At 28.7% G+C, this 27,417-nt stretch overlaps 1 protein-coding gene across 23 annotated transcripts; it reads right to left on the reverse strand.

The window, feature by feature from the left end:
• Positions 1-895: 895 nt before the first annotated feature.
• On the reverse strand, positions 896-25,493 carry LOC142327075 (uncharacterized). Of its 23 annotated transcripts, XM_075369882.1 has the most exons (19): positions 25,335-25,492; positions 19,169-19,348; positions 17,243-17,350; positions 13,422-13,508; positions 11,962-12,048; positions 11,615-11,701; positions 11,252-11,335; positions 10,876-10,962; positions 10,513-10,596; positions 10,137-10,223; positions 9,774-9,857; positions 9,398-9,484; positions 9,032-9,118; positions 8,687-8,773; positions 8,322-8,408; positions 7,957-8,043; positions 7,584-7,670; positions 7,216-7,302; positions 896-1,444 (listed from the first exon to the last, which is right to left on the reverse strand). In XM_075369882.1, the coding sequence occupies exons 1-19, from the start codon at positions 25,374-25,376 to the stop codon at positions 1,301-1,303; spliced, it is 1,770 nt and encodes a 589-aa protein (XP_075225997.1). In that variant the 5' UTR covers positions 25,377-25,492; the 3' UTR covers positions 896-1,300. The 23 variants fall into 23 exon arrangements, with proteins under 23 accessions (XP_075225997.1, XP_075226002.1, XP_075226000.1 ...); XM_075369887.1 differs by lacking the exon at positions 13,422-13,508; XM_075369885.1 differs by lacking the exon at positions 11,252-11,335.
• Positions 25,494-27,417: the final 1,924 nt, after the last annotated feature.

The following is a 27,417-nucleotide window of genomic DNA, read 5'->3' on the forward strand; positions in this document are numbered from 1 at the left end:
TATCACAAATCTTTCTTTTGGAGATTTAGTGTTGATCACAAATGAGAATAATTCACCATGCATTGGAAGCAACACACACAATCCACATTGAGCAAATTATCCACAAATACTATTATCTTATCAAGTTATCCACATTGCGCTAGTAACCCATTATTCAGTTTCTGACAACCTAGTATTATTGTTGATTAGATACTTTAATGGTCAATTTAGAAGACCATACATACATTGTTTACTACCGATCTCTGATTGAGTCGCATACTTTATTATTACAATTTCATTTAATTTATATCGACGATTAATTTCGTATTTATATTCTATTGCTATTTTAATTTCATTGATTTAAAAATATGATTTAATGTGTTCATAACTATTGAATTATTGTTTGTAACTTAAGGTGCATATTCATATTAACTAATTGTAATATCATATTCACGATTACTAGTAAGTAATTGTAGTTTAGAATTAAAATTTAGTATAACGTTTGACTTATTCTATACTAAAAAGTACCAAGATACAATGTAACAATTTAAAAAAATTTCTTACTCATTTAGCTTCTTTCCTTAGACACACTAAAATTTTACTAATATTTGCTTGTTATTACAATTAACAATGAATGGAATTGGGAAATTGTTATTTTTCAATTTTCTGTTATGTTTTCCATTTTACAAACCAAATTATAAATTGCTCTAATATTTTATATTAAAAGCAATAATTGATAATTTATAAAAAATAAAATTATAAGTTAGCTAAGTTTCAGCCCTGTTGTGAAGCAATTAAGGAAAATGTCACGTTATATAAAAATTGTTATTTATTTTTCTAAGGATTTTTTTCATCTATCTCATCCTTCATTAGAATATTGTGCAGCATCCCCAAGGTATCATTGAAAAACAAAAAAAAAAAAAACAATATATATATAATTATATAAAAAAAATATATAATATACAGTTCCTAATAGTACAATAATAAATTCAATGAAAAAATTAGGATTACAAAATAAATTTATTTGAAATTAATAAAGATGTTACCATTTGTTTTAAAAACCATTTTTAAATCTCAGCAAAATCAACCTTTATTTGATTTAGCAGTTACAGTAATATATCATTTTGCTAAATTAGTATAGTGGAAACAAACTGAAATGAATCTGCTATTGTATCAAACCAATTTTTTTCTTCTAAAGTTGGCAGAGTTCACTCAATTGTAGCGTCGACAACTATTCCTGGTGAATCTATGAGAAAACTAGATTTAGCTAAGTCTGTTATGATGTGCTACACGTTCTGAAATGTTGTCTAAGGTCAAACTATCACATATTGAATGTAGGTACTTTTTGGAAAGTACTATACTGTTGTACTCCAAATTGTCGTTGTGGGTAATAATATTGCGGGTATGGTGGAGGAGGTATACCGTTGAAATTTCCTCCAGATAAAACCATAGGTGGGCGGCCAGGCTAAAAAAGATTAGAAAAGAATATTAGTTCCAAAATAGATTTAGAACTTTTAAATTATAAAGCTTTATTTCAACAAGAATAATTTTTTCTATTTGAAAAATTAACTGGAAAAAATTAATCTAAAAAGTAATTAAACCAAGTACAATGCAAAAAGTTTAAATTACATAGCCAAGTTTAAATTCTATATAAGATTTTTAAAAATACTGTTATTTTTTTTAAATGGAGAAAATTTTCATTTTGTTATTCATCTCTTTTGTACCCTGCTTAGTGAAAGATTTTACTATTTAGTAGACTTAAAAAATAAAGTTCTTAATCTAATCTGTCAGTTTTTAACACATCAGAACTGTTGAAAAATCTTTTGTAGGTTTTGGAAGTTCTTCAAGGCATAACAAAATGATGTAAATTTTAAAGTTAATAAATTAACTTATTGATGTATTTTTTAAAATTTTTATTTCTATAGATTGTTAGGAATTCAATCTGAACAAGCTAAAATAATCTGTACAGGTTAAAATAGCAATAAGACAACAGTTGTATTATTTTATGACTACTTCTTGGCTAATTCATTAATCATAACATATTTTTTTTAGAAAAGCCGTGTTGGTCATATTAGATTCTATAACTACACAATGATGTATGAGCCAATTCAACCTTTCAACAATAGTCAGAATGTTACGGTTCATTGGTTCATGATTAATCAGTTGCTTTATCTGACTTGAAAATAAGAATTCATATTCAAAGAGACCTCCTCTATGAATCATGAGACCTTGCCGTTGGTGAGGGGGCTTGAGTGCTCAGGGATACAGAGTAGCTGGACCGAAGGTGCAACCATATCGGAGAGGTATCTGTTGAGAGCCAGACTAAGGAATGATTCCTGAAAGAGGGCAGCAGCTCTTTCAGTAGTTGTTAGGGGCGTGAGTCAGGACGACTTAAACGGCCATATCAACATCACTCAGTCCTCTGAGTACTGCGCAGCTGAAAGCAATGGAAAACTACAGCTGCTTTTTTTCCAAGAAAATGTGGCTCTGCATTTTCACATAGCAATAATGGAGGCGCCTTCCTTGGTAAAATATTCCGGAGGTAAAATAGTCCCCCGTTCAGATCTCCGGGTGGGGACTACTAAGGAAGGGGTCACCAGAAAATTAAAAAATAACATTCTACGAGTCGGAGCGTGGAATGTTAGAAGCTTAAAAAAGGTTGGTAGGCTAGAAAATTTAAAAAGGGAAATGGGTAGGACAAATGTGGATATAGTAGGAATTAGTGAGGTTCGGTGGGAAGAGGAAGGCGACTTTTGGTCAGGTGATTTTAGAGTAATTAACTCAGTGTCAAATAATGGGCAGGCAGGAGTAGGTTTCGTGATGAAAAAGAAGATAGGGAGGAGATTGGAGTATTTCAAAACGCATAGCGATAGAATCATTGTAATAAGGATAAAATCAAAACCTAAACCGACAACGATTGTTAACGTCTATATGCCTACAAGCGCCCATGATGATGATGAGGTAGAGTGTGTATACGAAGAGATTGATGAAGCAATTAAACACGTAAAAGGAGATGAAAATTTAATAATAGTTGGAGATTGGAATGCAAGCATTGGAGAAGGCAAGGAAGGAAATATAGTGGGTGAATACGGGCTGGGCAAAAGGAATGAAAGAGGGGACCGACTTATAGAGTTTTGCACGAAGTATAATTTAATAATTGCCAACACCCAATTTAAAAATCATAATAGAAGAATATACACTTGGAAAAAGCCAGGCGATACTGCAAGGTATCAGATAGATTATATCATGGTTAAGCAAAGATTTAGAAATCAACTCGTTGACTGCAAAACTTACCCTGGAGCAGACATTGATAGCGACCATAATTTGGTGATAATGAAATGTAGATTGGGGTTTAAAAACCTGAAGAAAAGGTGTCAGATGAATTGGTGGAATTTAGAGAAGCTTGAGGAAGAGGAGGTAAAGAAGATTTTTGAGGAGGACATCGCAAGAGGTCTGAGTAAAAAAGATAAGGTAGAAAATGTAGAAGAAGAATGGGAGAATGTTAAAAAGGAAATTCTTAAATCAGCAGAAGCAAACTTAGGCGGAATAAAGAGAACTGGTAGAAAACCTTGGGTTTCAGACGATATATTGCAGCTGATGGATGAACGTAGAAAATATAAGAATGCTAGTGATGAAGAAAGTAAAAGGAACTATCGGCAATTAAGAAATGCTATAAACAGGAAGTGCAAACTGGTGAAAGAAGAGTGGATTAAAGAAAAGTGTTCAGAAGTGGAAAGAGAAATGAACACTGGTAAAATAGACGGAGCATACAGGAAAGTTAAGGAAAATTTTGGGGTACATAAATTAAAATCTAATAATGTGTTAAACAAAGATGGTACACCAATATATAATACGAAAGGTAAAGTCGATAGATGGGTGGAATATATTGAAGAGTTATACGGAGGAAATGAATTAGAAACTGGTGTTATAGAGGAAGTTGAGGAGGATGAAATGGGAGAAACAATACTGAGATCTGAATTTAAGAGAGCATTAAAAGATTTAAATGGCAGAAAGGCTCCTGGAATAGACGGAATACCTGTAGAATTACTGTGCAGTGCAGGTGAGGAAGCGATTGATAGATTATACAAACTGGTGTGTAATATTTATGAAAATGGGGAATTTCCATCAGACTTCAAAAAAAGTGTTATAGTTATGATACCAAAGAAAGCAGGGGCAGATAAATGTGAAGAATACAGAACAATTAGTTTAACTAGTCATGCATAAAAAATCTTAACTAGAATTTTATACAGAAGAATTGAGAGGAGAGTGGAAGAAGTGTTAGGAGAAGACCAATTTGGTTTCAGGAAAAGTATAGGGACAAGGGAAGCAATTTTAGGCCTCAGATTAATAGTAGAAGGAAGATTAAAGAAAAACAAACCAACATACTTGGCGTTTATAGACCTAGAAAAGGCTTTCGATAACGTAGACTGGAATAAACTGTTCAGCATTTTAAAAAAATTAGGGTTCAAATACAGAGATAGAAGAACAATTGCTAACATGTACAGGAACCAAACAGCAACAATAACAATTGAAGAACATAAGAAAGAAGCCCTAATAAGAAAGGGAGTCCGACAAGGATGTTCCCTATCGCCGTTACTTTTTAATCTTTACATGGAACTAGCAGTTAATGATGTTAAAGAACAATTTAGATTCGGAGTAACAGTACAAGGTGAAAAGATAAAGATGCTACGATTTGCTGATGATATAGTAATTCTTGCTGAGAGTAAAAAGGATTTAGAAGAAACAATGAACGGCATAGATGAAGTCCTACGCAAGAACTATCGCATGAAAATAAACAAGAACAAAACAAAAGTAATGAAATGTAGTAGAAATAACAAAGATGGACCACTGAATGTGAAAATAGGAGGAGAAAAGATTATGGAGGTAGAAGAATTTTGTTATTTGGGAAGTAAAATTACTAAAGATGGACGAAGCAGGAGCGATATAAAATGCCGAATAGCACAAGCTAAACGAGCCTTCAGTAAGAAATATAATTTGTTTACATCAAAAATGAATTTAAATGTCAGGAAAAGATTTTTGAAAGTGTATGTTTGGAGTGTCGCTTTATATGGAAGTGAAACTTGGTCAATCGGAGTATCTGAGAAGAAAAGATTAGAAGCTTTTGAAATGTGGTGCTATAGGAGAATGTTAAAAATCAGATGGGTGGATAAAGTGACAAATGAAGAGGTATTGCGGCAAATAGATGAAGAAAGAAGCATTTGGAAAAATATAGTTAAAAGAAGAGACAGACTTATAGGCCACATACTAAGGCATCCTGGAATAGTCGTTTTAATATTGGAAGGACAGGTAGAAGGGAAAAATTGTGTAGGCAGGCCACGTTTGGAGTATGTAAAACAAATTGTTGGGGATGTAGGATGTAGAGGGTATACTGAAATGAAACGACTAGCACTAGATAGGGAATCTTGGAGAGCTGCATCAAACCAGTCAAATGACTGAAGACAAAAAAAAAAAAATTCAAAGAGACTTTGATGAATTAACTTCTTATGCCTACGTATCATAACAATGAACCTTCCTTGTTTTACCTCTGGAGTAAAAAAAACACCTTTTTGTACTCAGTGTCCAACCTTTTCTACATGACTACCCAATATTAATCTAAATTTTATTAGTTACCACACTTATCACATGAAAGAATATTTATACTATTCTGTTAAAAATAATTAATAAACTTTATTTAATGCTTCTATTTTAGTGTTTCTTCCATTTATTGCTTTCAGATATTGTTTATAAGTATATATTATATTTATATTTTGTGGACAAACAACCAAGTAGGTAATCACTGGAACAAGTAACAAAGTGTTATAATACTTAGCAATATGCTCATGGACCTTTATTTACTTACTTTATTTTACCTATATGACTTACACAAGATGATTGAGGTTCTTAAAAACCATCTAATCCTCTCATTAACATGAGATAATCATTCTAAACTTGAAGAAAATAAATAAATTTGTTCTGTTACTTCCTGGAACAAATGCATCAATAGAAAAGACATTTTTAATAATTAATAACTTCCAGGAATCTGAGAAGTCGATCAATGAAATTCAACATGTAAAGACGATACTAATTATAAAAATGAACAATTCCAAAGGGTGAGGGAGGCAGTCAGGGTACAAAACTGATGAATTGACAAAGCTGAGTGTGTGGCCGCACATTCAGCGAGGTTCCTAGTTGTGGTAAAGAAACAAATTGTCTCGTTACAACTCTGGTCTCTTTTTGCGAATTTTTTCATGTAATCGTTGTAAGACGTCTTCATAGTACGCACAGTTAACTGTTTCACCTTGAGGCAAGAATTCAAAATACAGAATTTCATTAAAATTGAAAAAATAGAGCATTACTTTGACGTTGGACCAAGACTGATGTGCTTGCTTGGGATGTAGAGGTTCTTGGCCAATTGTGATGAATAAACTTTTTTGGGTCTCATGCAAATCCAGCTTTGGTCTTCTGTTGTGATCCTTTGAATATTTCATCGCCGTTGGTTTGTTCAAGAAGTCGTTGACAAACGTCCACTCGATGTTCTTTCTGCTGTTCAGTCATTCAACAAGAAATAAACTTTGCTGCAACTCGGAGCATGTTCAATTTCCAGCAAATTGTTACGGCATGATCCAATTGAAATGCTAACCTCTTCTGCAAGTTTTCTGACAGTCGATCGGCGATTTACACGAACCAGATTGTTGATTTTCTGAAGATGGGTGTCATTAGTTGAAGTTGAAGGCCTTCCTGGTCAAGGGTTATCGAGTTGAAACGTTTCTGTGAAAGTTTTCCCAGCTTCATGCAAAATTTTATGTTATATCATTGCTCCTGAAAATTGCATGTTACGAAAATCGCAGCTAACACTTAAACATGTTGCACTCAAATAACAATAATACGAGAACTAAACAATATATCAACAATCCAAGAACATGTGGTTATAGAAAAGGTTACGTGGAACACAATCTACCAACCGCATGTCACTAAATATGTCCGTTGGTGCATAATTAAAAATGTACGGTTATTTTCTGAGCATATCTCGTATATTTCATTAAATACATTTATCAAAACTTTCTTTCATCATGTAAAGCTTTCAACATTTCTACTTATCATCCTTTATTTCATAATCCTGTTTACTTCCTATTTTTTAACGAAATCTGATACTTGAAATTTGAAGTATAAAATAAACAGATTAATATTTAAATGTTTTAAAAAGGTAATTATAAGAAAATCTTTCATTTTGTTTACCTGGAATGGATTTTTAATATTATAAGCGTCGCCTTCCTGAAAATGTTTCTCTTTTTTTACATTTTCTACAGTTTCTACTTTAATACCCTGTAAAAAAAATAAAGATAATGGAAATCTACATCGCTTCTGTTAGTTAAGATTAAAAATATTAGAATAGTCATATATTTATTTCTATAACTACTTTGTTGGACTATATAATTTAGACTAGGGAGCAAAGTGTCAGCTCAGCGATTGTTCTATAAAGTAAAACATGTGTCTTCATAAATGACACTTGACTAAATATTAAAGAATTAACTAAACAAATTAATATTTAAATGTTATAGTTATTTAATAAAAGAATGTATAACAAAATCTTTCCTAATGTTTACCTGGAATGGATGTTTAATTTTATAAGCGTCACCTTCCTGTACAAGTTTTTCTTTTATTACATTTTCTACTGTTTCTAATTTAATATCCTATAAAACAAAAAAAGAATATGAAAATCTGTATCCAAAAATATGGTACATAAGATTCAGTAAATATTCACCATGTAACAAAATCATTGTTGACCATACTAATTAAGACTAATAGAATAAACTGCTCACTTCAGTGAGTGTCCTGTAAAGAAGGAAGAATGTTTTCACAAACATTTCTGGTGACACTTGAATGTAATTTAATGTGTTAAATATATAAGTTAATATTTAAACGGCACAGTTATCTAAAAAAAAAAAAATGTCTAGCAAAATATTTCTTTATATTTACCTGGAATGGATTTTTAACTTTATAAATGTCACCTTCATGAACATGTTTTTCTTTTTTTACATTTTCTACAGTCTCTACTTTAATACCCTGTAAAATAAGTAAAGAAAATGAAAATCTATACCCAAAAATACATAAGATTCAGCAAATATTCACAATGTAACAAAATCATCATTGATCATACTTATTAAAACTAATAGTACAAAATTCTCACTTCAGTGAGTGTCCTGTAAAGTTAGAAGTATATTTTCATAAACATTTCTGGCGACACTTGAATGAAATTTAAAGTGTTAAATAAATAAATTTTTATTTAAATATTCTAGTTAATTAAAAATGAAACGTCTAACAAAATATTTCTTTATGTTTACCTGGAATGGATTTTTAACTTTATAAACGTCACCTTCCTGAACATGTTTTTCTTTTTTTACATTTTCTACAGTCTCTACTTTAATACCCTGTAAAATAAGTAAAGAAAATGAAAATCTATACCCAAAAATACATAAGATTCAGCAAATATTCACAATGTAACAAAATCATCATTGATCATACTTATTAAAACTAATAGAACAAAATTCTCACTTCAGTGAGTGTCCTGTAAAGTTAGAAGTATATTTTCATAAATATTTCTGGCGACACTTGAATGAAATTTAAAGTGTTAAATAAATAAATTTTTATTCAAATATTCTAGTTAATTAAAAATGAAATGTCTAACAAAATATTTCTTTATGTTTACCTGGAATGGATTTTTAACTTTATAAACGTCACCTTCCTGAACATGTTTTTCTTTTTTTACTTTTTCTACAGTCTCTACTTTAACACCCTGTAAAAATATAAAAGAAAATGAAAGTTTATACCCAAAAATACATCAAATTTAGCAAATATTGACCATGTAAATCATTATTGACCAGTCTAATTAAGTATGACTAATATAACAAAATGCTCAGTTGTAAATGTCCTGTAAAGAAGTAAGTGTTCATAAACGAAATCTGATACTTGAAATTTGAAGTATTAAATAAACAGATTAATATTTAAATGTTTTAAAAAGGTAATGTATAAGAAAATCTTTCATTTTGTTTACCTGGAATGGATTTTTAATATTATAAGCGTCGCCTTCCTGAAAATGTTTCTCTTTTTTTACATTTTCTACAGTTTCTACTTTAACACCCTGTAAAAAATAAAGATAATGAAAAACTCTAACTTCTATTTGTTATGATTAAAAATATTAGAATAGTCACATATTTGTTTCTAAAACTCTTTTGTTAGACTGAATAATTAAGACTAAAAATGATCAGTTCATCAGTAAGAGATCTTTAAAGTAAGAAATGTCTTCATAAGCCTTTTTGGTGACACTTGATTGAAATTTAGTGTTAAATAAATAAATGTTTATTTAAATATTCTAGTTAATTAAAAAAAAAAAGTCTAACAAAATATTTATTTTTTTTACCTGGAATGGACTTTTAACTTTATAAACGTCACCTTCGTGAACATGTTTTTCTTTTTTTACTTTTTCTACAGTTTCTACTTTAACACCCTGTAAAAAAATTAAAAAAGGCAAAATCTATATCATTTTTATTAGTTAAGACTAAAAATATTAGAATAGTCACATATTTGTTTCTAAAACTCTTTTGTTTGACTGAATAATTAAGACTAAGAGAGCAAAATTCTCAGTTCAGTAGTAAGCGTTCTGTAAATTAAGAAATATATCTTCATAAACCTTTTTGGTGACACTTGATTGAAATTTAAAGTGTAAAATAAACAAATTTTTATTTAAATATTCTAGTTAATAAAAATTGTTTCACAAAATTTTTCTTTATATTTACCTGGAATGGATTTTGAATTTTATATGCATCACCTTCCTGAACAAGTTTTTCTTTTACATTTTCTACAGTCTCTACTTTAATACCCTGTAAAACAAGTAAAGAAAATGAAAATCTATACCCAAAAATACATAAGATTCAGCAAATATTCACAATGTAACAAAATCATCGTTGATCATACTTATTAAAACTAATAGAACAAAACTCTCACTTCAGTGAGTGTCCTGTAAAGTAGGAAGTATATTTTCACAAACATTTCTGGCGACACTTGAATGAAATTTAAAGTGTTAAATAAATACATTTTTATTTAAATATTCTAGTTAATTAAAAATGAAATGTCTTAACAAAATATTTCTTTATGCTTACCTGGAATGGATTTTTAACTTTATAAACGTCACCTTCATGAACATGTTTTTCTTTTTTTACTTTTTCTACAGTTTCTACTTTAACACCCTGTAAAAAAATTAAAAAAGGCAAAATCTATATCATTTTTATTAGTTAAGACTAAAAATATTAGAATAGTCACATATTTGTTTCTAAAACTCTTTTGTTTGACTGAATAATTAAGACTAAGAGAGCAAAATTCTCAGTTCAGTAGTAAGCGTTCTGTAAATTAAGAAATATATCTTCATAAACCTTTTTGGTGACACTTGATTGAAATTTAAAGTGTAAAATAAACAAATTTTTATTTAAATATTCTAGTTAATAAAAATTGTTTCACAAAATTTTTCTTTATGTTTACCTGGAATGGATTTTGAATTTTATATGCATCACCTTCCTGAACAAGTTTTTCTTTTACATTTTCTACAGTCTCTACTTTAATACCCTGTAAAACAAGTAAAGAAAATGAAAATCTATACCCAAAAATACATAAGATTCAGCAAATATTCACAATGTAACAAAATCATCGTTGATCATACTTATTAAAACTAATAGAACAAAACTCTCACTTCAGTGAGTGTCCTGTAAAGTAGGAAGTATATTTTCACAAACATTTCTGGCGACACTTGAATGAAATTTAAAGTGTTAAATAAATACATTTTTATTTAAATATTCCAGTTAATTAAAAATGAAATGTCTTAACAAAATATTTCTTTATGCTTACCTGGAAAGGATTTTTAACTTTATAAACGTCACCTTCATGAACATGTTTTTCTTTTTTTACTTTTTCTACAGTCTCTACTTTAACACCCTGTAAAAAAATTAAAAAAGGCAAAATCTATATCATTTTTATTAGTTAAGACTAAAAATATTAGAATAGTCACATATTTGTTTCTAAAACTCTTTTGTTAGACTGAATAATTAAGACTAAGAGAACAAAATTCTCAGTTCAGTAGTAAGTGATCTGTAAAGTAAGAAATATATCTTCATAAACCTTTTTGGTGACACTTGATTGAAATTTAAAGTGTAAAATAAACAAATTTTTATTTAAATATTCTAGTTAATAAAAATTGTTTCACAAAATTTTTCTTTAAGTTTACCTGGAATGGATTTTGAATTTTATATGCATCACCTTCCTGAACAAGTTTTTCTTTTACATTTTCTACAGTCTCTACTTTAATACCCTGTAAAACAAGTAAAGAAAATGAAAATCTATACCCAAAAATACATAAGGTTCAGCAAATATTCACAATGTAACAAAATCATCGTTGATCATACTTATTAAAACTAATAGAACAAAACTCTCACTTCAGTGAGTGTCCTGTAAAGTAGGAAGTATATTTTCACAAACATTTCTGGCGACACTTGAATGAAATTTAAAGTGTTAAATAAATAAATTTTTATTTAAATATTCTAGTTAATTAAAAATGAAATGTCTTAACAAAATATTTCTTTATGCTTACCTGGAATGGATTTTTAACTTTATAAACGTCACCTTCCTGAACATGTTTTTCTTTTTTTACTTTTTCTACAGTCTCTACTTTAACACCCTGTAAAAATATAAAAGAAAATGAAAGTTTATATCCAAAAATACATCAAATTTAGCAAATATTGACCATGTAAATCATTATTGACCAGTCTAATTAAGTAAGACTAATATAACAAAATGCTCAGTTCAGTAAATGTCCTGTAAAGAAGTAAGTGTTCATAAACGAAATCTGATACTTGAAATTTGAAGTATTAAATAAACAGATTAATATTTAAATGTTTTAAAAAGGTAATGTATAAGAAAATCTTTCATTTTGTTTACCTGGAATGGATTTTTAATATTATAAGCGTCGCCTTCCTGAAAATGTTTCTCTTTTTTTACATTTTCTACAGTTTCTACTTTAATACCCTGTAAAAAAATAAAGATAATGGTTAACTATATCATTTCTATTAGTTAAGATTAAAAATATTAGAACAGTCACATATTTGTTTCTATAACTATTTTGTTGGACTAGATAATTTAGACTAGGGAACGAAGTGTCAGTTCAGCCAGTGTCCTATAAAATAAAAATGAACAAGAACAATGCAAAATCCAAAATCAAACTGAAGCAAATCACCTATATTTACATACACAATGTAAACTCGTTTATGTAGACTGGTAAACTATAATACTGGTAAAAATAATAACTGACATAATGGGCCAACACAAATTTCATCATGGAACAGCAGGAAATAAGAAACACTGACCAGGAGCCATGGGATCTCAAGGATATAGGTTCCACAAAGGTACTTTTGGGAAGAGAGTGATGAAAAGCATCCCACAGTTTGGAATAGGCTTTGTTGGTCAGCCTCAAAATAATTAACCCATTCAAGAATTCAATTCACAATTCCCAAGAATCTCAACACTCAGCCTAAAAGCATCTAATAAAATACTCCTAATAAACACTACTCCATAATAAACACCCATGCCCCAGCTAATAGTAAAAACAAATCTCCAAACGACTACAAAGAAACAGAAAAGTTCTGGAACCTAAGCAACCAAATCGTAAATTACATTCCCAAAAATCATGTTAAACAACTAATCAGAGATTTCAACACTCAAATAGGCAAAGAAAGAAGATACCAGAACATCGTCAGAAAATGGCCAAAAGAAAGCAAATGAAAACTGGCAGAGATCATCAATATATGCAGAAACCAAAATCTAATCTTGAAATCCACATATTTTAAACAGAAACCTTGAAAATCAAAACCTGAAAACACCCCGACTATACTAAAGGAGAATGGCAATTAGATCATATCTTCATAGAGAAACTCCACCACAAAGAGACCACTCGAACCATAAGGAAAATAAAAAGACATCTTAAGACACACTGAAATCAATACAAGAATTTGACTAATAAAACTATAAAATCTACTAACTCAACTACAAACTCAGTCAAGAGACAGATGGATCAGAGAAGTAAGAGAGAATCTGAAGAAAACTGGCCTTACCCAGAAGATAGCACAGACAAGATAAAATTAAATGAAAAAATCAAAGACGAAAACACTGGCTTCACACTCACAAGAAAGAAACTCACTACAAGTACATTTTCAACACCAGAAAGGGCACAGAGATTGGAGTGTATGAAAAAGTACTGACTGAGAGGACTGCAAGGTCCAAACAGTCCCCTCAGAGACTTGGATAATAGACTGACTAAAGTAATCTATCTGGTCATAAAAGAAGAAAAAAAAAATTAATATTTTAAAAAAAGAATGTCTAACAAAATCTTTCTTTATGTTTACCTGGAATGGATTTTTAATTTTATAAGCGTTACCTTCCTCAATAAATTTTTCTTTTTTTACATTTTCTACAGTTTCTACTTTAACACCCTGTAAAAACAAATAATGAAAATAAAAATCATTATTACTTCATTGAGTTAATATTAAAAATATTATAATAGTCTTATATCTATTTCTACAACTCTTTATTGGACAAGACATTAAAGACTTAGAAAATAGAATGCTCATTTAAGTGGATGTCCAAAAAAGTATGAAATATGTCTTCATATAATTTTCTGATGATAGTTAACAGATATTTAAAGTATTTAATAAAGAAATTAATATTTTAATGCCATATTTATTATTTTTTTTAAATATATATCTTACAAAATCTTTCTTTAAGTTTCCTTGCAATGGATTTTTAATTTTGTAAACATCACCTTTGTTAACAAGTTTTTCCTCTTTTACAGTATCTACAGTTTCTATTTTAACACCCAGTAAAAAATAAAAATAAATAAAGACTATTATCATTTATATTTAAGATTAAGCACATTAAAGTAGTGGATATCTGTACCTTCCTGCTTAACTGAGGGAATGTGTTTTTAATACAAAATTTCATTTTTCTTTACAACACTGCTTTAACTAAAATCTGAACATAGTAATGGCAACTATCTTGTTCTGGTACATAAAATAAAAATAAAAAAATCTAATTTAGTCCATGTGTTCTCTGAAATATTTGGAGATGGCACAAAGAAATCCATTTATAGATCTAATGTCAGAATTCACCACTTGAGAACTGGGTTATGTGTTATAGATTCTTTCAAACTTACTCCATAAAGTAAGAATGTATTCAACTTTTGTCTTAAAAGTAAGAATCTTTTTTTACTGTAATACTGAGACTATACCTGTGAAATATGCCAAATAGTAAAGATCAAACTTTTTTACTAATGAAATAATTTAAGTTGTTTAAGTTTACAATGCTTTTATCCTAATCTTAAATCAGATATACTTATTGAAGAAAATTCAGTCTCAGTCTGAGAATTTAAAATTTTGGGTGTCATTTACAAGCACAGTCAGTCTTTACTATTTTAAATAATCTATATTTTGTTCAGAAAATCTGAATCTCTGGTAGGCAAGACCATTGAGCGATAGAATTTGAAAAAGTTTTATGAAGCAAATAAAAAACCAGGAACTCGATGTCAATGAAACAATTACTTGTTTTCATGGTGCTTTGTAAAACAAGACAGATCCAGTTAGATTTAGGGTATGTATTCTATCAAATCAAAATGGCAGCATCTGCAACTTCATAGTATACAGAGGGAAAAATACACCTGAAATCATCAAAGATTCTCCCTACATGAGTCAGGTAGGCTACATATAACTAATCACTTATACCTGAATATATTCAATATTTTAACAATTTTTCATAACAGTCAACTCAGCTCATGAATTAAACAATCATGGCTGTAGATGCTCTGGCACAATATAACAGATAGAATCCCTAAACCTATAGAACTTATTGGCAATAAGGAATTTATAAAATGTGATAGGGAAACTAATTGCTAAATAATAAAAAAATGGCTGAATAACAATCCAGAGGTAGTATTATCCATCAATGAATTTACAGATCCAGTATGTTTGAAGTAAAAAGATGAAATAGAGAAAACAATAAGTACATTAATGTTTCATGATCCAAAGTTATACATTCTTACAATAAAAACATGGGAGGGGTAGACTTAGCTGATGAGATACTTACTGACCTTCATGAGCCAGAACCAGAAAGTGAGCATTAACTTAATAATAACTGCATGGTTACAGATGAGGGAACTAAAAGTTCCCAAGAGAAACATTCCTCAATTCAAAACTTTCAAATTAAGAGTTTTGTCTGTAACTTATTTTTTTAAATAATGTTACTGAGTAAGAAAATGAAGAGTTGATAAAATTTATGGAAGGAAAAGTGATGTTTCTTCGCTAGAACAATGAACCCAAGAGAAGCTGTACATCTATCTCAGGTGACAACCAGCATCCTACAAAGATGTAGACAGAAAAATTGCAAAAAAAATATTGATATTTTCTTTTATGTGTAACATTTACTTGTTTCTAATGGAAAACAGAAACTATTTTGTTAAATTCCACACATAATAAGTAGTAAACTAAGAGTAAATTAAACTGATGTTAAAATTATCTTTAAAGAATAGGCCTATATAATAAACATTAACTCTTGATAGGGTTCTAAATCTTTTTAAAACTAAATCCATGTAAGTATATTTTAATTTGTAATGATTTTGTATTGCTGTACTTATTTTTGTATTTATTTATTTTGTATGCAGCCTTTATATTTTAGTTTGTTAGTATGCCTGCAATTGTTATCATAATCTAAAATCAGATTTCATATTCTTTTATAATTCTAGTTACTTTATTTTGTAATATTATTAACAATATTATAAACTGTGAAACTTATCTAATTTTAATTTGTAATGATTTTGTATTGCTGTACTTATTTTTGTATTTATTTATTTTGTATGCAGCCTTTATATTTTAGTTAGTTAGTATGCCTGCAATTCTTATAATCTAAAATCAGATTTCATATTCTTTTATAATTCTAGTTTTCTTTATTTTGTAATATTATTAACAATATTATAAACTGTGAAACTTATCTTATTTTAGTAGTTTTGTATAAATTTGTGAAACTTTAAGTAGTATTTCATTTTTTGTAAATTATGTTAAACAATATTTAAATGAGATATCATATGCAAATATTATTATGTACATTTTTATAACTGTAATACATTTTATTAAGTTTCCTATTCTTTTTATAGGTTTAATTTTTTTTTTGGAAAGAACAATCAGTTTTATTTCATACCTTCCAAAGACAAAACATCCTTTTATAAGAACATGAATAAAATATGTTTAAAATAGTCATAATAATTTTTCATTATTTTTTTCTACTCAATTTATCATTTTTTAATTTTATTTTCAACTGCAATAATGAAAATAAAACAGAAAAAAGTTTTCAAGACTTAAGTAAATATTGTTTTTATAGAAGGATATCAGGCATCTACAACTAACTATAAATTTTTATCATTTTAGATATTAAAATCAATCGGTATCTTTGTCCTTATGAAAGAACAAAGGGACTCAGGAAGATAATCCTTTTATTGGACAAGGCTATTAAGACTTATCTGGACCCACAAATACGGCTTGTATAGACCTATATTTAGAAAATTAAATTTGTTAACTTATCCTTGTGTTTAAAATTATGAAAGTGTAATCTTTGCTAAAAATAATGGTCCTTATTTTAAAAATAGAAAATAATAATATCCTCCTTTACCAAATTGGACAACAGAACCATTTTCATACACCTCAACCCAATTTTTAATAAATTTCTGAACATCTGAAAAATCTTACCACCAATTTATTAAAAGATGATTAAAAAATTTTCTTTTACGGAAACAATATTATCCTGTTGATGAATTTTTATAATAATAATTAAAAAACAAAACACAATTTGCCTGCATCTCATTCAACATGTTTATAAAAACGTGCTCAAAATAATTTTCAATAGCAGCTTTTGAATTGTGATTTATTTTGTAATAATTTTTCTATTTAATTTATTTATTTATCTTAACATTATTTTTTGTGTTTGTATTTAAATAATAAATATGATTTTTAAACACGCCTATTTTTTATGTTATAATGTGTTTTATATTTATAATCTATCTTATATTGACATGATCTATATAATGTATTATTATGTTCTGATTACATTAAAGATTTATATAAAGAAATTAATATTTAAATGTTACATTTATTTCAAAAAGTTTAAAAAAATAAGAATATCTTACAAAATCTTTCTTTAAGTTTCCTTGAAATGGTTTTTTAATTTTATGAGTGTCACCTTCCTTAACAAGCTTTTCTTCTTTTAAAGTCTCTACAGTCTCTGTTTTAAAATCCTACAAAAAAAGGAAAAAAATTAAATAAAAACCATAAAAACTTCTAGTTAAGATTATACATATTAGAATAGTACATATCTATTTCTTCCTCCTGTGATATGAGTAAAAATGCTTTTTAATAGTGGTAAATACCTAACAGACTTATACAAGAACATATTTTATTATTACACTAAGTACTAATTAATATCTGATTAAAGTAATGGGGAATATGAGATGTCCTTGTACTAGTATGCAAAATAAAAACATCTGTGTAGTGATCTAAAACAACTCTCTTGATTTTCATGGGATATATATTAACAAGTTATAATGCTCCTCTCTCTCTCTCTCTCTCTCTCTCTCTCTCTCTCTCTTACTCTCTTACACACACACACACACACACACACACACACACATACACATCACATATATATATATATATATGTATATTTATGTACGGGTAGGTGGGTTGGGGCATGTGAACCATATGTGGTTGGATATTGGAGCATAAGTGTAATTTTGTAATTTGTAAAATAAAAAGCAAATGATTGAATTAAAACTTTTTGCTGTTAAAAAACCCAGATTCTTCAAAAAGAGATTTCAGGAACAGTTTGCTTATTATAATAAAGGAAGTAATCAATTCTTCAACATAACTATTATTGTTGTTTTTTTTAATTAAGAAATGAGTAATTTAACTATTGCAGAGGATAATTTAAAGGCGCTAGATATAATGATGAAGAAGGGACACAGGAGGAAAGGTTAACTTCACCCCTTACAACCTGATAGTTCCATATCACCTATAACATCTCATGTAGTAGCATTTTGATAATTGAATGTATAGCCTAAGGATAAAATGTCAACAGCCCAATCTTGATTTAATGTATCTCTTCCAAACTTATACAACATTGGGTGCAAATTTACCACATATTTTTGACAATTGTTAATGGCTGATAATCATAGAATTGATCTCACTTATAAAACACATATATGCATGTGAGTGCTCATAAACTTTCACACATGCGCACGTGCACACACACACACACACACACACACACACACACACACACACACACACACACACACACACACACACACACACACACACATACAAGGGGCGGAATGATTTGTTAATTTGTATATAATTTTGTTAACCATTCAGCGTAAAAACTAAATACATTTTATCAATTTTGACTACGTTTGAATGATTTGTTAAACTTTATCTGCCTGTACAATTTTAATTTAATATTTTAATTTCATCTATCTTGTTACATTCTAATTCCTTAATTATCAGGATTATGTTTCCTAATTTTTTCATTTTACAATGCATACCTAATCAAATTTCTTCTAATATAAAGTTTCCTTTTTATATATTTTTATTTACTTAATTTTATTAGGGAATAGGGAATATTTCAACTCAAACACATGTTATAAAATAAATAAAACCAATGAACAGCATCAAATGTTAGATATGCTAGAAAAATTGAAAATATAAATCATTTTTTAAATTTCTACTTTTATTTATCTACCGAATTATAGGGATTGCCATATTTGATAAAACTAGCCTAACAATAACTTTAACTGTTATCATATTGTAATAATTAAGACATCAATGACAATCTTAGTTTAATGAATCTTACGCTTGCGTAGTTCAAAACAATATGGAATAAGTAAAGAAATGTAATACAATTCAGCTTAAAAATAATTTTATAATTTGGTAAAATAAAATACAATTGTTAAGACATAACAGACTTGTTTATTACAGTTAGTTTTCTGTAATAATGATTTTTTTTACTATTTTACAAGATATATTGATATAAAAGTCAAAAAAAAGAATGAACTTACCGAGTCAACTTCAATGTCACTTATATATTCACCAACATTTTTCCTTCTTTGTATTCCGAGTTTAGGAGGTTTCATTCCTTTAACCATATTTAAAGGAGCATTTGGAACATTAATTCTAATCTCTGTATCAGTTACATCAACAGGATTTGACAAGGCAACAGCACCACTCATAACATTGAACTAGGAAAAAATTACAGCAAAGATTGGAAGAAAAACTTTCTTTTTTAGCACTATTATTATAAATATATAATTGTTGTTTACTTTACATCACTAAACATTAACAACTATTTAAATATGTATATAAATAAATTTGTATATTTACTACTTTGCGCAAATAAATAGTTAAACTCACATTTACAAATGTTTAATGAAACTGCCCTCTCTAAAAGTACTACAGAATATAAGAAATGCCAGTTAGTTCTTAGATTTCATAAAGAGAAATTCACCTTTCTGTGGTAGAGAGAGGGCAATGATTATATATATTAAAGTTGGTTGGTATATACAAGCAGCTAATGGACTGAACAGCTCCCAAGGTAAGGAGCTCCAGTCCTACAAGTGGCAGTGGCCTTTTTGAAGGGCAGATGAGCAGTAGGGATTTGGGGCATTCTATTGTCCCGGGGTGAGAATTTTCCACCAAAAGCAGAATAAACTTCTATAGGACGTCAATGGAATTAGGATACAGAAGGCAACAGAATACCACTGTGTTACTTTTTCCTAGTCAGGCATTATGATGTTGTCTTCTTTTGTTAAATATTCTGGAGGTAAATGACTTCCCCTTCAGATATCTAGTAGAAGCAACAGCAGTGTCATAGAAAAGTCAAAGAAGTGAGAGTAGGTACATGGAAAGTGAGGACATTATTGTCTTCAGGTAAGTTGGAAAACTTGAAGAAAGAAATAAAAATACATAAAATGGATATAATAGGGATAAGCAAGCTTAGACAGGAGGGAAGAGGAGAATTGAGAAGTGGTAAAGTTACCTTATATTACTCAGGAATTGAAAGAGGAAAAAATAGAGTAGTAATAACTGCAAAAAATAGTGTAGCAAAAAGAGTACAAAAAGTAATATATCTGGATGATAGAGTAATGGCTTTAAGGACTGGAATGATGCCTAAGATCTAGTAATAGTTCAGGTGTACATGCCAGCATCGGAGTATAAGGATGAATATAAAAGTTGTACAATAACATTGTACATTGTTGTAGTTGAATTGAAAAGTTGTACAATAACATTGAGAAGTTATTAGAAAATGAGCAGGATTGCTGTAAAATAATTATGGGGGACTGGAACTCAGTGGTGGAGGTAGGCAAAGATGGAAAAACAGTGGGCAAGTTTGGATTGGGAATGCGAAATGAAAGAGGAGACAAGCTGATTGAATTTTTTCAAGAGAAGGATTTGTTCATTACAAATATGGTTTTTAAGAATAGAAACGAATAAAAGATATATTTGGACAAGACCAACAGATGAATCTCGCTTTTAGACAGTTCATTTTTTGGTTGAATATAGATACAGGAATGCTGTTAAGAAGGCAAATGGGCTTCCAGGAGCCAACACAGGAAATGATCATATTTTGTTAATGATGGAAATGAAAATAAGATTAAAAAGAATTCAGACTGCAATGAAGGTAAAGAGATAGAATATAAAAGTGCCAGAGGGCATAGGGAGAGTAAAAGTGGGTGAAATTCTGACATAGGCAATTATTCAAGATTAAAGGGAAAATGAACCAACAGAGGAAACATGCTCAAGGATTAAATCATCTGTGAAGGAAGCTGCAAAAAAAGGAATTGGTTTCTATGAAAGAAGCCTTGGGTAACGCAAAAAATAATATGAAAAATGACAGAAAGAAGAAAATATAAAAATAAAGAAGCAGAATACAGCAGAACAATCTATCAAAGGTTGAATAACGAATTAAGGAAAAAAACATATGAAGCTGGGGAAAGGTGGCTAAAAGGACAGGACATAGAAGATTTAGAAAAGAAAAAGAAGTTGTATTAGAAAGTATAAAACGCCATATGGAATAGAAGAAATCCTACTTATAAAATGAGAGAAATTGAGAAGAAAGATGGTAAAAATGTTTATAAAGAAGATAAGATAAAGAAACAATGGGAAGAGTGTATAGAGGATCTGTATGTAGTATATAGGGGGAAGGAAATGAGAAGCTGAAGTGGAAGAAGTTATGGAAGAGGAGAAAGGCTCACCAAATTTAACATCTGAAATTGTATAAGCTATTAAAGATATGAAGAACAGGACATCAACAGGAGTAGATGAACTTCAAATAGAACTCTTTAAATGTTTAGAAGATGAAGGAGTAGATAAAATTCTTTTAGTGTGCAATACAATTTATGATACAGGAGTATGGCCAGAAGATTTTGTTAAAACAATAACGATACCGATACCTAAAAAGGTTGGAACCAAAAAATGAGAACATAGAATAATAAGCTTAATATCATATATATCATATGTTGCAAAAATAATACTAAGAGTTATGAATAAGGTTAATTACAAAAATTGAGGAAATTGCTATAGAATAACAGTTTGGATTCAGAAAAGGAAAAGGAACAAGAGAAGCTGTAGAACTAGTTAGAATGATTGGAGAAAGATGTTTTGAAAGAGGAAGAGGTCTGAGCTTGTGTTTTATAGATATGGAAAGGGCATTAGACAAGTACAGTGGGAAAACTTATTTGAGATTCTGAAAGAAAAGAGAGTTTATTGGAAGGATAGGAAACTGATCAGAGAATTGTACATGAAGTAAAAAGCAGCTGTAAAAATAAATGAATCTCACAAATTAGTTAGAATTAGGATTGAGAAGGGATGAAAATCAGTGTGAGGAAAACAAAAGTTATGAAGGTGAATGAGAGAGAAGATGTGGATGTTGTAACAGCAGAAGTAAACTTGAACAAGTAAAAATAAACAAATATCTCGGGACAGATCTCTCAGAAGATTAATATGAGAATTGCAATGGCAAAGGAAGCCTTTTATAGAAAGAAAAACCTACTCTGCAGCAACATCAATCTGAACCTGAAGAAGAGAATGGTAAAATGCTATGTTTGGAGTATACTTCTGTATGGCAGTGAAACATGGTTACCAGTGAAAAAGGAAAAAGATACGATCAAGGCTTTAGAGATATGGGTCTGGAAGAAAGTGGAGAAGATAAAATGGATAGACAGAGTAAGAAATGTACAAGTATTAAGAAGGATAAATGAAGATAGAACAATATTGATGAAAAAGTAGGAAAGGAAACTGGATCGGGCGTATAATTTGGGGAAAAGGATTAATAAATACAGTTCTTGAAGGCTCCGTTAAAGGTAAAGAGAGAAGAGGAAGAATGAGGCTTAAGTTAATAAATGTCAAAAGGATAGTGAAAATTATCTGAGATGAGAAGAAAAGCATGAGATAGATGATAGATAGAAACAACAGTGGTATCAGGGACTTGCCATCAGGCTGAACATAACATGATGATATGATAAATTAAACTGCCTAACACTGAAACATCATAGTGTTTTGTTATACAGGAGTTAGAATTTATGTTAGACTACAATGCACTAATCAAATAAAATACATTGATTAGTGGATAACTACTATACTTACACAAAGAAATAAAGGTAAAATGCATATCTTTTCAATAAATAATTTAACACAGCCCAGTGGCTGATTTAAAGCTCAATGTAATCATAAAATATTAAGCAATGCCTGGAATCACTGGTTAGAGTAAAAACTGTAGAATAGAGCATATGTTAACAGTATGAAGGCTGATTTGTTCCTTACCAATACAACTAGGAAATTTTATATAAAACCTAGCAGAAATAAGTTGTACAAAACCTACAATCACTAATTAATCAATTCCTTTCTTTTTTATAATCAAACACTACCAAATTATGGATAATATATTACATAATCAAAAGTATAACAGTGTTTGTAAAAAACTCTTAGGTTTTAAAGTTATATTACACTCATTACGAGTAACATATTTGCAGCCTATAGTTTAAATATATAAAGTTATTTGAAATTAAAACTATTTTAATAATAATCTATTCTTTTACAAAATTACGACTTTATTTTGGTTGGTGTGTCTCAGAATTTGAACATATGCCAATACACAAACAAAATGAAGCTGCAAAAACATATGATTGAAAAATATCTTTAGAAAAAATAAAAAATATAGCTTTTTATGGCAAGGAAATTGTTATGAAAAAGATAATACTGAATGATAAAAGTCTAGAACAAGTCGTTAATTTAATTTTTTGAGGTGGTAATATCTTGCATCTACATAATAGATATAAAAATAGATAACAAGCTTACAGTAATTATGTAGGACCACCAATAGATATAGAAGAAATAAAGGCTGAGTTGAAACAATTATTAAATTGCTAAAACTAGAGTACTACCAATGATTTTATTTATGTCAGAAACATGGACCATGTCTATAGTAAATAGGAGCATATTACATTAAGACTGTTGAGATGCATTTCCTTAGAAAGCTAAAAGGAGAGACAAGAACGAACCATTTAAGGAATGAAGACATTCAAAAATTTTAATTATAACCAGTTAATGATAAAATAAAGTAGTAATGGATGTATCAACTTGATTGGATGGAGATCCATCATTTACCATAAAACTTTATCCAGTGTAAATCTACAGGACTAATCTAATAGGGTAGACTGAGGCTACATAAACTACCCTACAACTACTAACAATGCTATATAATAGATAGAATTGATATACTCCTTGAAGGGAGAAAATTGATCACTTTACCTTCGTATCTATGGATATTCTGCTGACAATGTTACACAAAGGTCAGTAATTACAGACTTATAATCAATAGTAATTTAGCATTGTTAAACTTAAAAAACCACACATAAACAGTAATAATAATAAATATTAATACCTAAATAAATATATATGAACACCCAAAAGGACATTGCTGTTAGTTGCAAATTGAATTTATTTTCATGATACCCTCAGGACTGGTCTCTTATTTCACTGAAGTGAGTAGCTGATACTGTGCAGTATGGATTGTGGCAACCTAATCTATAAATTAATAAAATTGAGTAATAGCACTTGTTAATTTACTCAATGACAATACTCCCATCACATAAAGAGCCAGAAACCTGAAATGCGGCATAGTTGATCCTAACGGCATCTTTAGGAAACATATACAAAAATTTCTGTTTAACATTCCCTAGAGGATTAAAAAGAGTATTATTCATAATCTTAAAAATGTATTATTATCTCATTTGAAGAATGATTAGTACTCCATAAAAAGTGATAAATAGTAATTATTTTAATAAAAATATGAAAAGACTTTGAGAATATGTACTTCAATTACATTTGATCACCTTGTTGGCGACAAGATTAATTGTTAAGCCAGAGGTTAGGTTAAAAATTATTTAATATTAATAATATATTTATATTTTAAGTTAATTTTATATTAGATTATGACCAATTGTTGCTCTTCTTCAGATTTTCAGACATAATTTTAAACAAAAATCAAGATTTCCACATCTTAATTACATTTTTTTGTATTAATGGCATGCATTTTTTTAGACAAAAATTTATATAACATTGGTAAGAATCTATTTTTCCTGTTTTATTTTTGTTCTGAACTACTTAACATTTATTTACGCCTTGCCCTATTTGATGAGAGAAGAAAAAGTTGTAAATCTCATAGAAAAGTCAGTATTCCTAAAATGTTTAGATCTTAAATGAAACTAACTGATGCTTGTCTCAGAAATATTAATAATTATTAATAAAAATCTACTATGCTTTTGTCCATGACGGTTGGTAATAAAAATTATTAAAAAGTATGAACTTTAAATAACCCAAACCAAATTTTACATATTTTATAACTCAGTTCAAAAATTTTTTAGATTTCTTTGAACCTAGTGTGATCACTGAAGAGGGTCACAAAGGCATCTAAAAAAGTTTTGAATTAGGTTATTAAAAACATTTTATTTATAAATTTTGTTCAATTTGACAATTCATATGTTTACAATTTAAAAAAATTGTAATGTAAAATTGATGTAAAATGTAATAAAGTCTCATTATTAGAAATAAAGATATTTTTTATTTAAAGAAATAATAATCTTAAACTAAAATATTATTCTGTTAATTCTTTTAACTGGTTCCTAATTTTACTTTTTAATAGAATACAAAAAAAAGCATATATATTACCAGAACAGTAGAAAAAATGAACAAAGTATAAATATTCCTCATTTTGTTATCACTTGTGCAATAATTTTAATGCATTAAGAATGATAACAATATATACAGAGTTTTTATACCGAAGTAATTGAATTAAAGAGTATTGACACCACAAACCTTATAATGACGTAAGGTATCAGTATACATGTGTAATATAAAAAAATAAATAAATTAAAAGAAATAATAAGTTATAATACGATTATAGAATTTATATTACATTTCACATATGTTACTACGTAGAGTTTAATATGCAAAATCTTGTATCTATTCTTATAGCAAATAATAGAGAAAATAAAAAATATTTAAACAAAAGAGCATTTGTTTTATATTCATTCAGAGTTTAAATACATCTGAAAAAGTAAATATTAATAAATTACCAATCGTTTCTTAATCTATTAATCGCACCTTTGATAAACACAGATATTGTGAAATATAAGTACATAATAATTCAAATATAAGTATATATTAATTCATTTGTTTTAGCAATTAATTTTCTAAAATCCTACATAGTTATTGTATAACTGAACAATAGAAAATCATCCAATGGAATAAAATGGATCAGACAAATAGGTTACAAAAAAATTAAATATACAATATTTTGTAAACATAAGCAAACGTCATCAATTAATTCAAAGAATAACATTTTTAAGAAGTAGAGGAACTTAAAAATAAATTTTTAAGATCCATCTCATTCTCTTAAAAATTTTAAAAATATATTAAATACAATCTGTTTTAATAATAGCACTTTGCTACTCCACAAATAAGTGGGATTTCTCACACTTCTATGTCAGACCAACTTAAACACACGATCTCTACTTTAGTAATATTAACAGAGCAATTGTGTAATGATTGTTTTACTATAAAAATTAGATTAAACAGCACGACTAAATCATGATAACACTTTAGATTTATTAATTATTATACAAATAACTTTCAAATTACGGGACTTTTTTCCCAAAAGTCTTATGTAATTAATTATCAGCTCCTTGTTCAGGAGTATCTGGTAGTACTGCATTCTCCTCCTACGTTCCACTTTATAACTACAACATGACTACCAGTTTTGTAGTTCTCTGAAGTTTAAGAGAGGCAATTAGCTCCAAAGACCTTTGGTAGAAAAAGTTCCAAAAATTTGTAAGCACGTCATTACTAATTAATAATATTCAAGTGTTAACATGCTGTTCTGTATAATTTATGTAGTAAAACAATTCGCAAATAATTCTGGTAATATTGTCAAATTCAACCTTTCTTATATAAGTGTGAAAAATCTCACTTAGCTTTGGAATAGCTAAGTAATATTGATAAATCTATAAATATTTTTCAACTTCTTTTTTTTTTAAACAGACGGGTACAAAAATATTTCTTTCAAGAGGTTTTAAAACATTGCATAATAATGCAACTTGTAAAAAATAATAATTTTATATACACGGTGATTAAGGACGAAAAGGAAATAAACTGGTAACTGATTCTAGAGCTTTAAGTACGTAGAATATTTCATACATCCAAAAACGCTTTATTTTCGAGTTACAGCTAGTGAAACTTTTCTCCCGGATTTCAGTCCCCAATGAAATGAGGTTATACTGAAATTTTTAAGGAGGTATATAAGGGATTTGTTATGCTTTTTGCATTCAAAAATTAAACAGGTCCTAGAACTGTGTCACGTAGTTTTCATGATATCCAAAGTAAACCGGAAAAATTCAACGACGAAAAACACGTGTTTTTAGGTTCGAAGTAAAATAACTTTGTTAAACGATTAAAAGATAGTAAATTTCGTTAGCAAAACTTGTATAAAATTTAATTTTGAGAAGATTGATCTACTAAAGTCAGTGAAAAATAAAAATTACGATTTTTATTATTAAAAAACCTTTTTCAAAGGTTTTGTTGAACCTTAATGTATGTTTGAATGTATGTTAATTTATTTTATTATACCTGCTAAAAACAGTTGTTTTTAATTTTTACAAATTCATAACATTTTTTTGTTAGGTTTAATTCTGTAATGTTTTTAATAATAAAAGCCGATTTTTTTTTCATAGACTTATTACATTAATTTTCTTAG

This window comes from Lycorma delicatula, chromosome 6 (assembly GCF_047948215.1).
Source record: "Lycorma delicatula isolate Av1 chromosome 6, ASM4794821v1, whole genome shotgun sequence".
Lineage (NCBI taxonomy): Eukaryota > Metazoa > Arthropoda > Insecta > Hemiptera > Fulgoridae > Lycorma > Lycorma delicatula.

What these genes read in the sequence shown, in the direction of transcription:
- LOC142327075 (XM_075369882.1), bottom strand. Translation starts at nt 25,376, where the DNA reads ATGAGGAATATTTATACTTTGTTCATTTTTTCTACTGTTCTG. An exon ending in AAATTAAAAATCCATTCCAG is followed by an intron (nt 12,049 to 13,421) that starts GTAAACATAAAG and finishes ATTTTTTTACAG; the next exon opens with GGTATTAAAGTAGAAACTGT. An exon ending in AAGTTAAAAATCCTTTCCAG is followed by an intron (nt 10,597 to 10,875) that starts GTAAGCATAAAG and finishes CTTGTTTTACAG; the next exon opens with GGTATTAAAGTAGAGACTGT.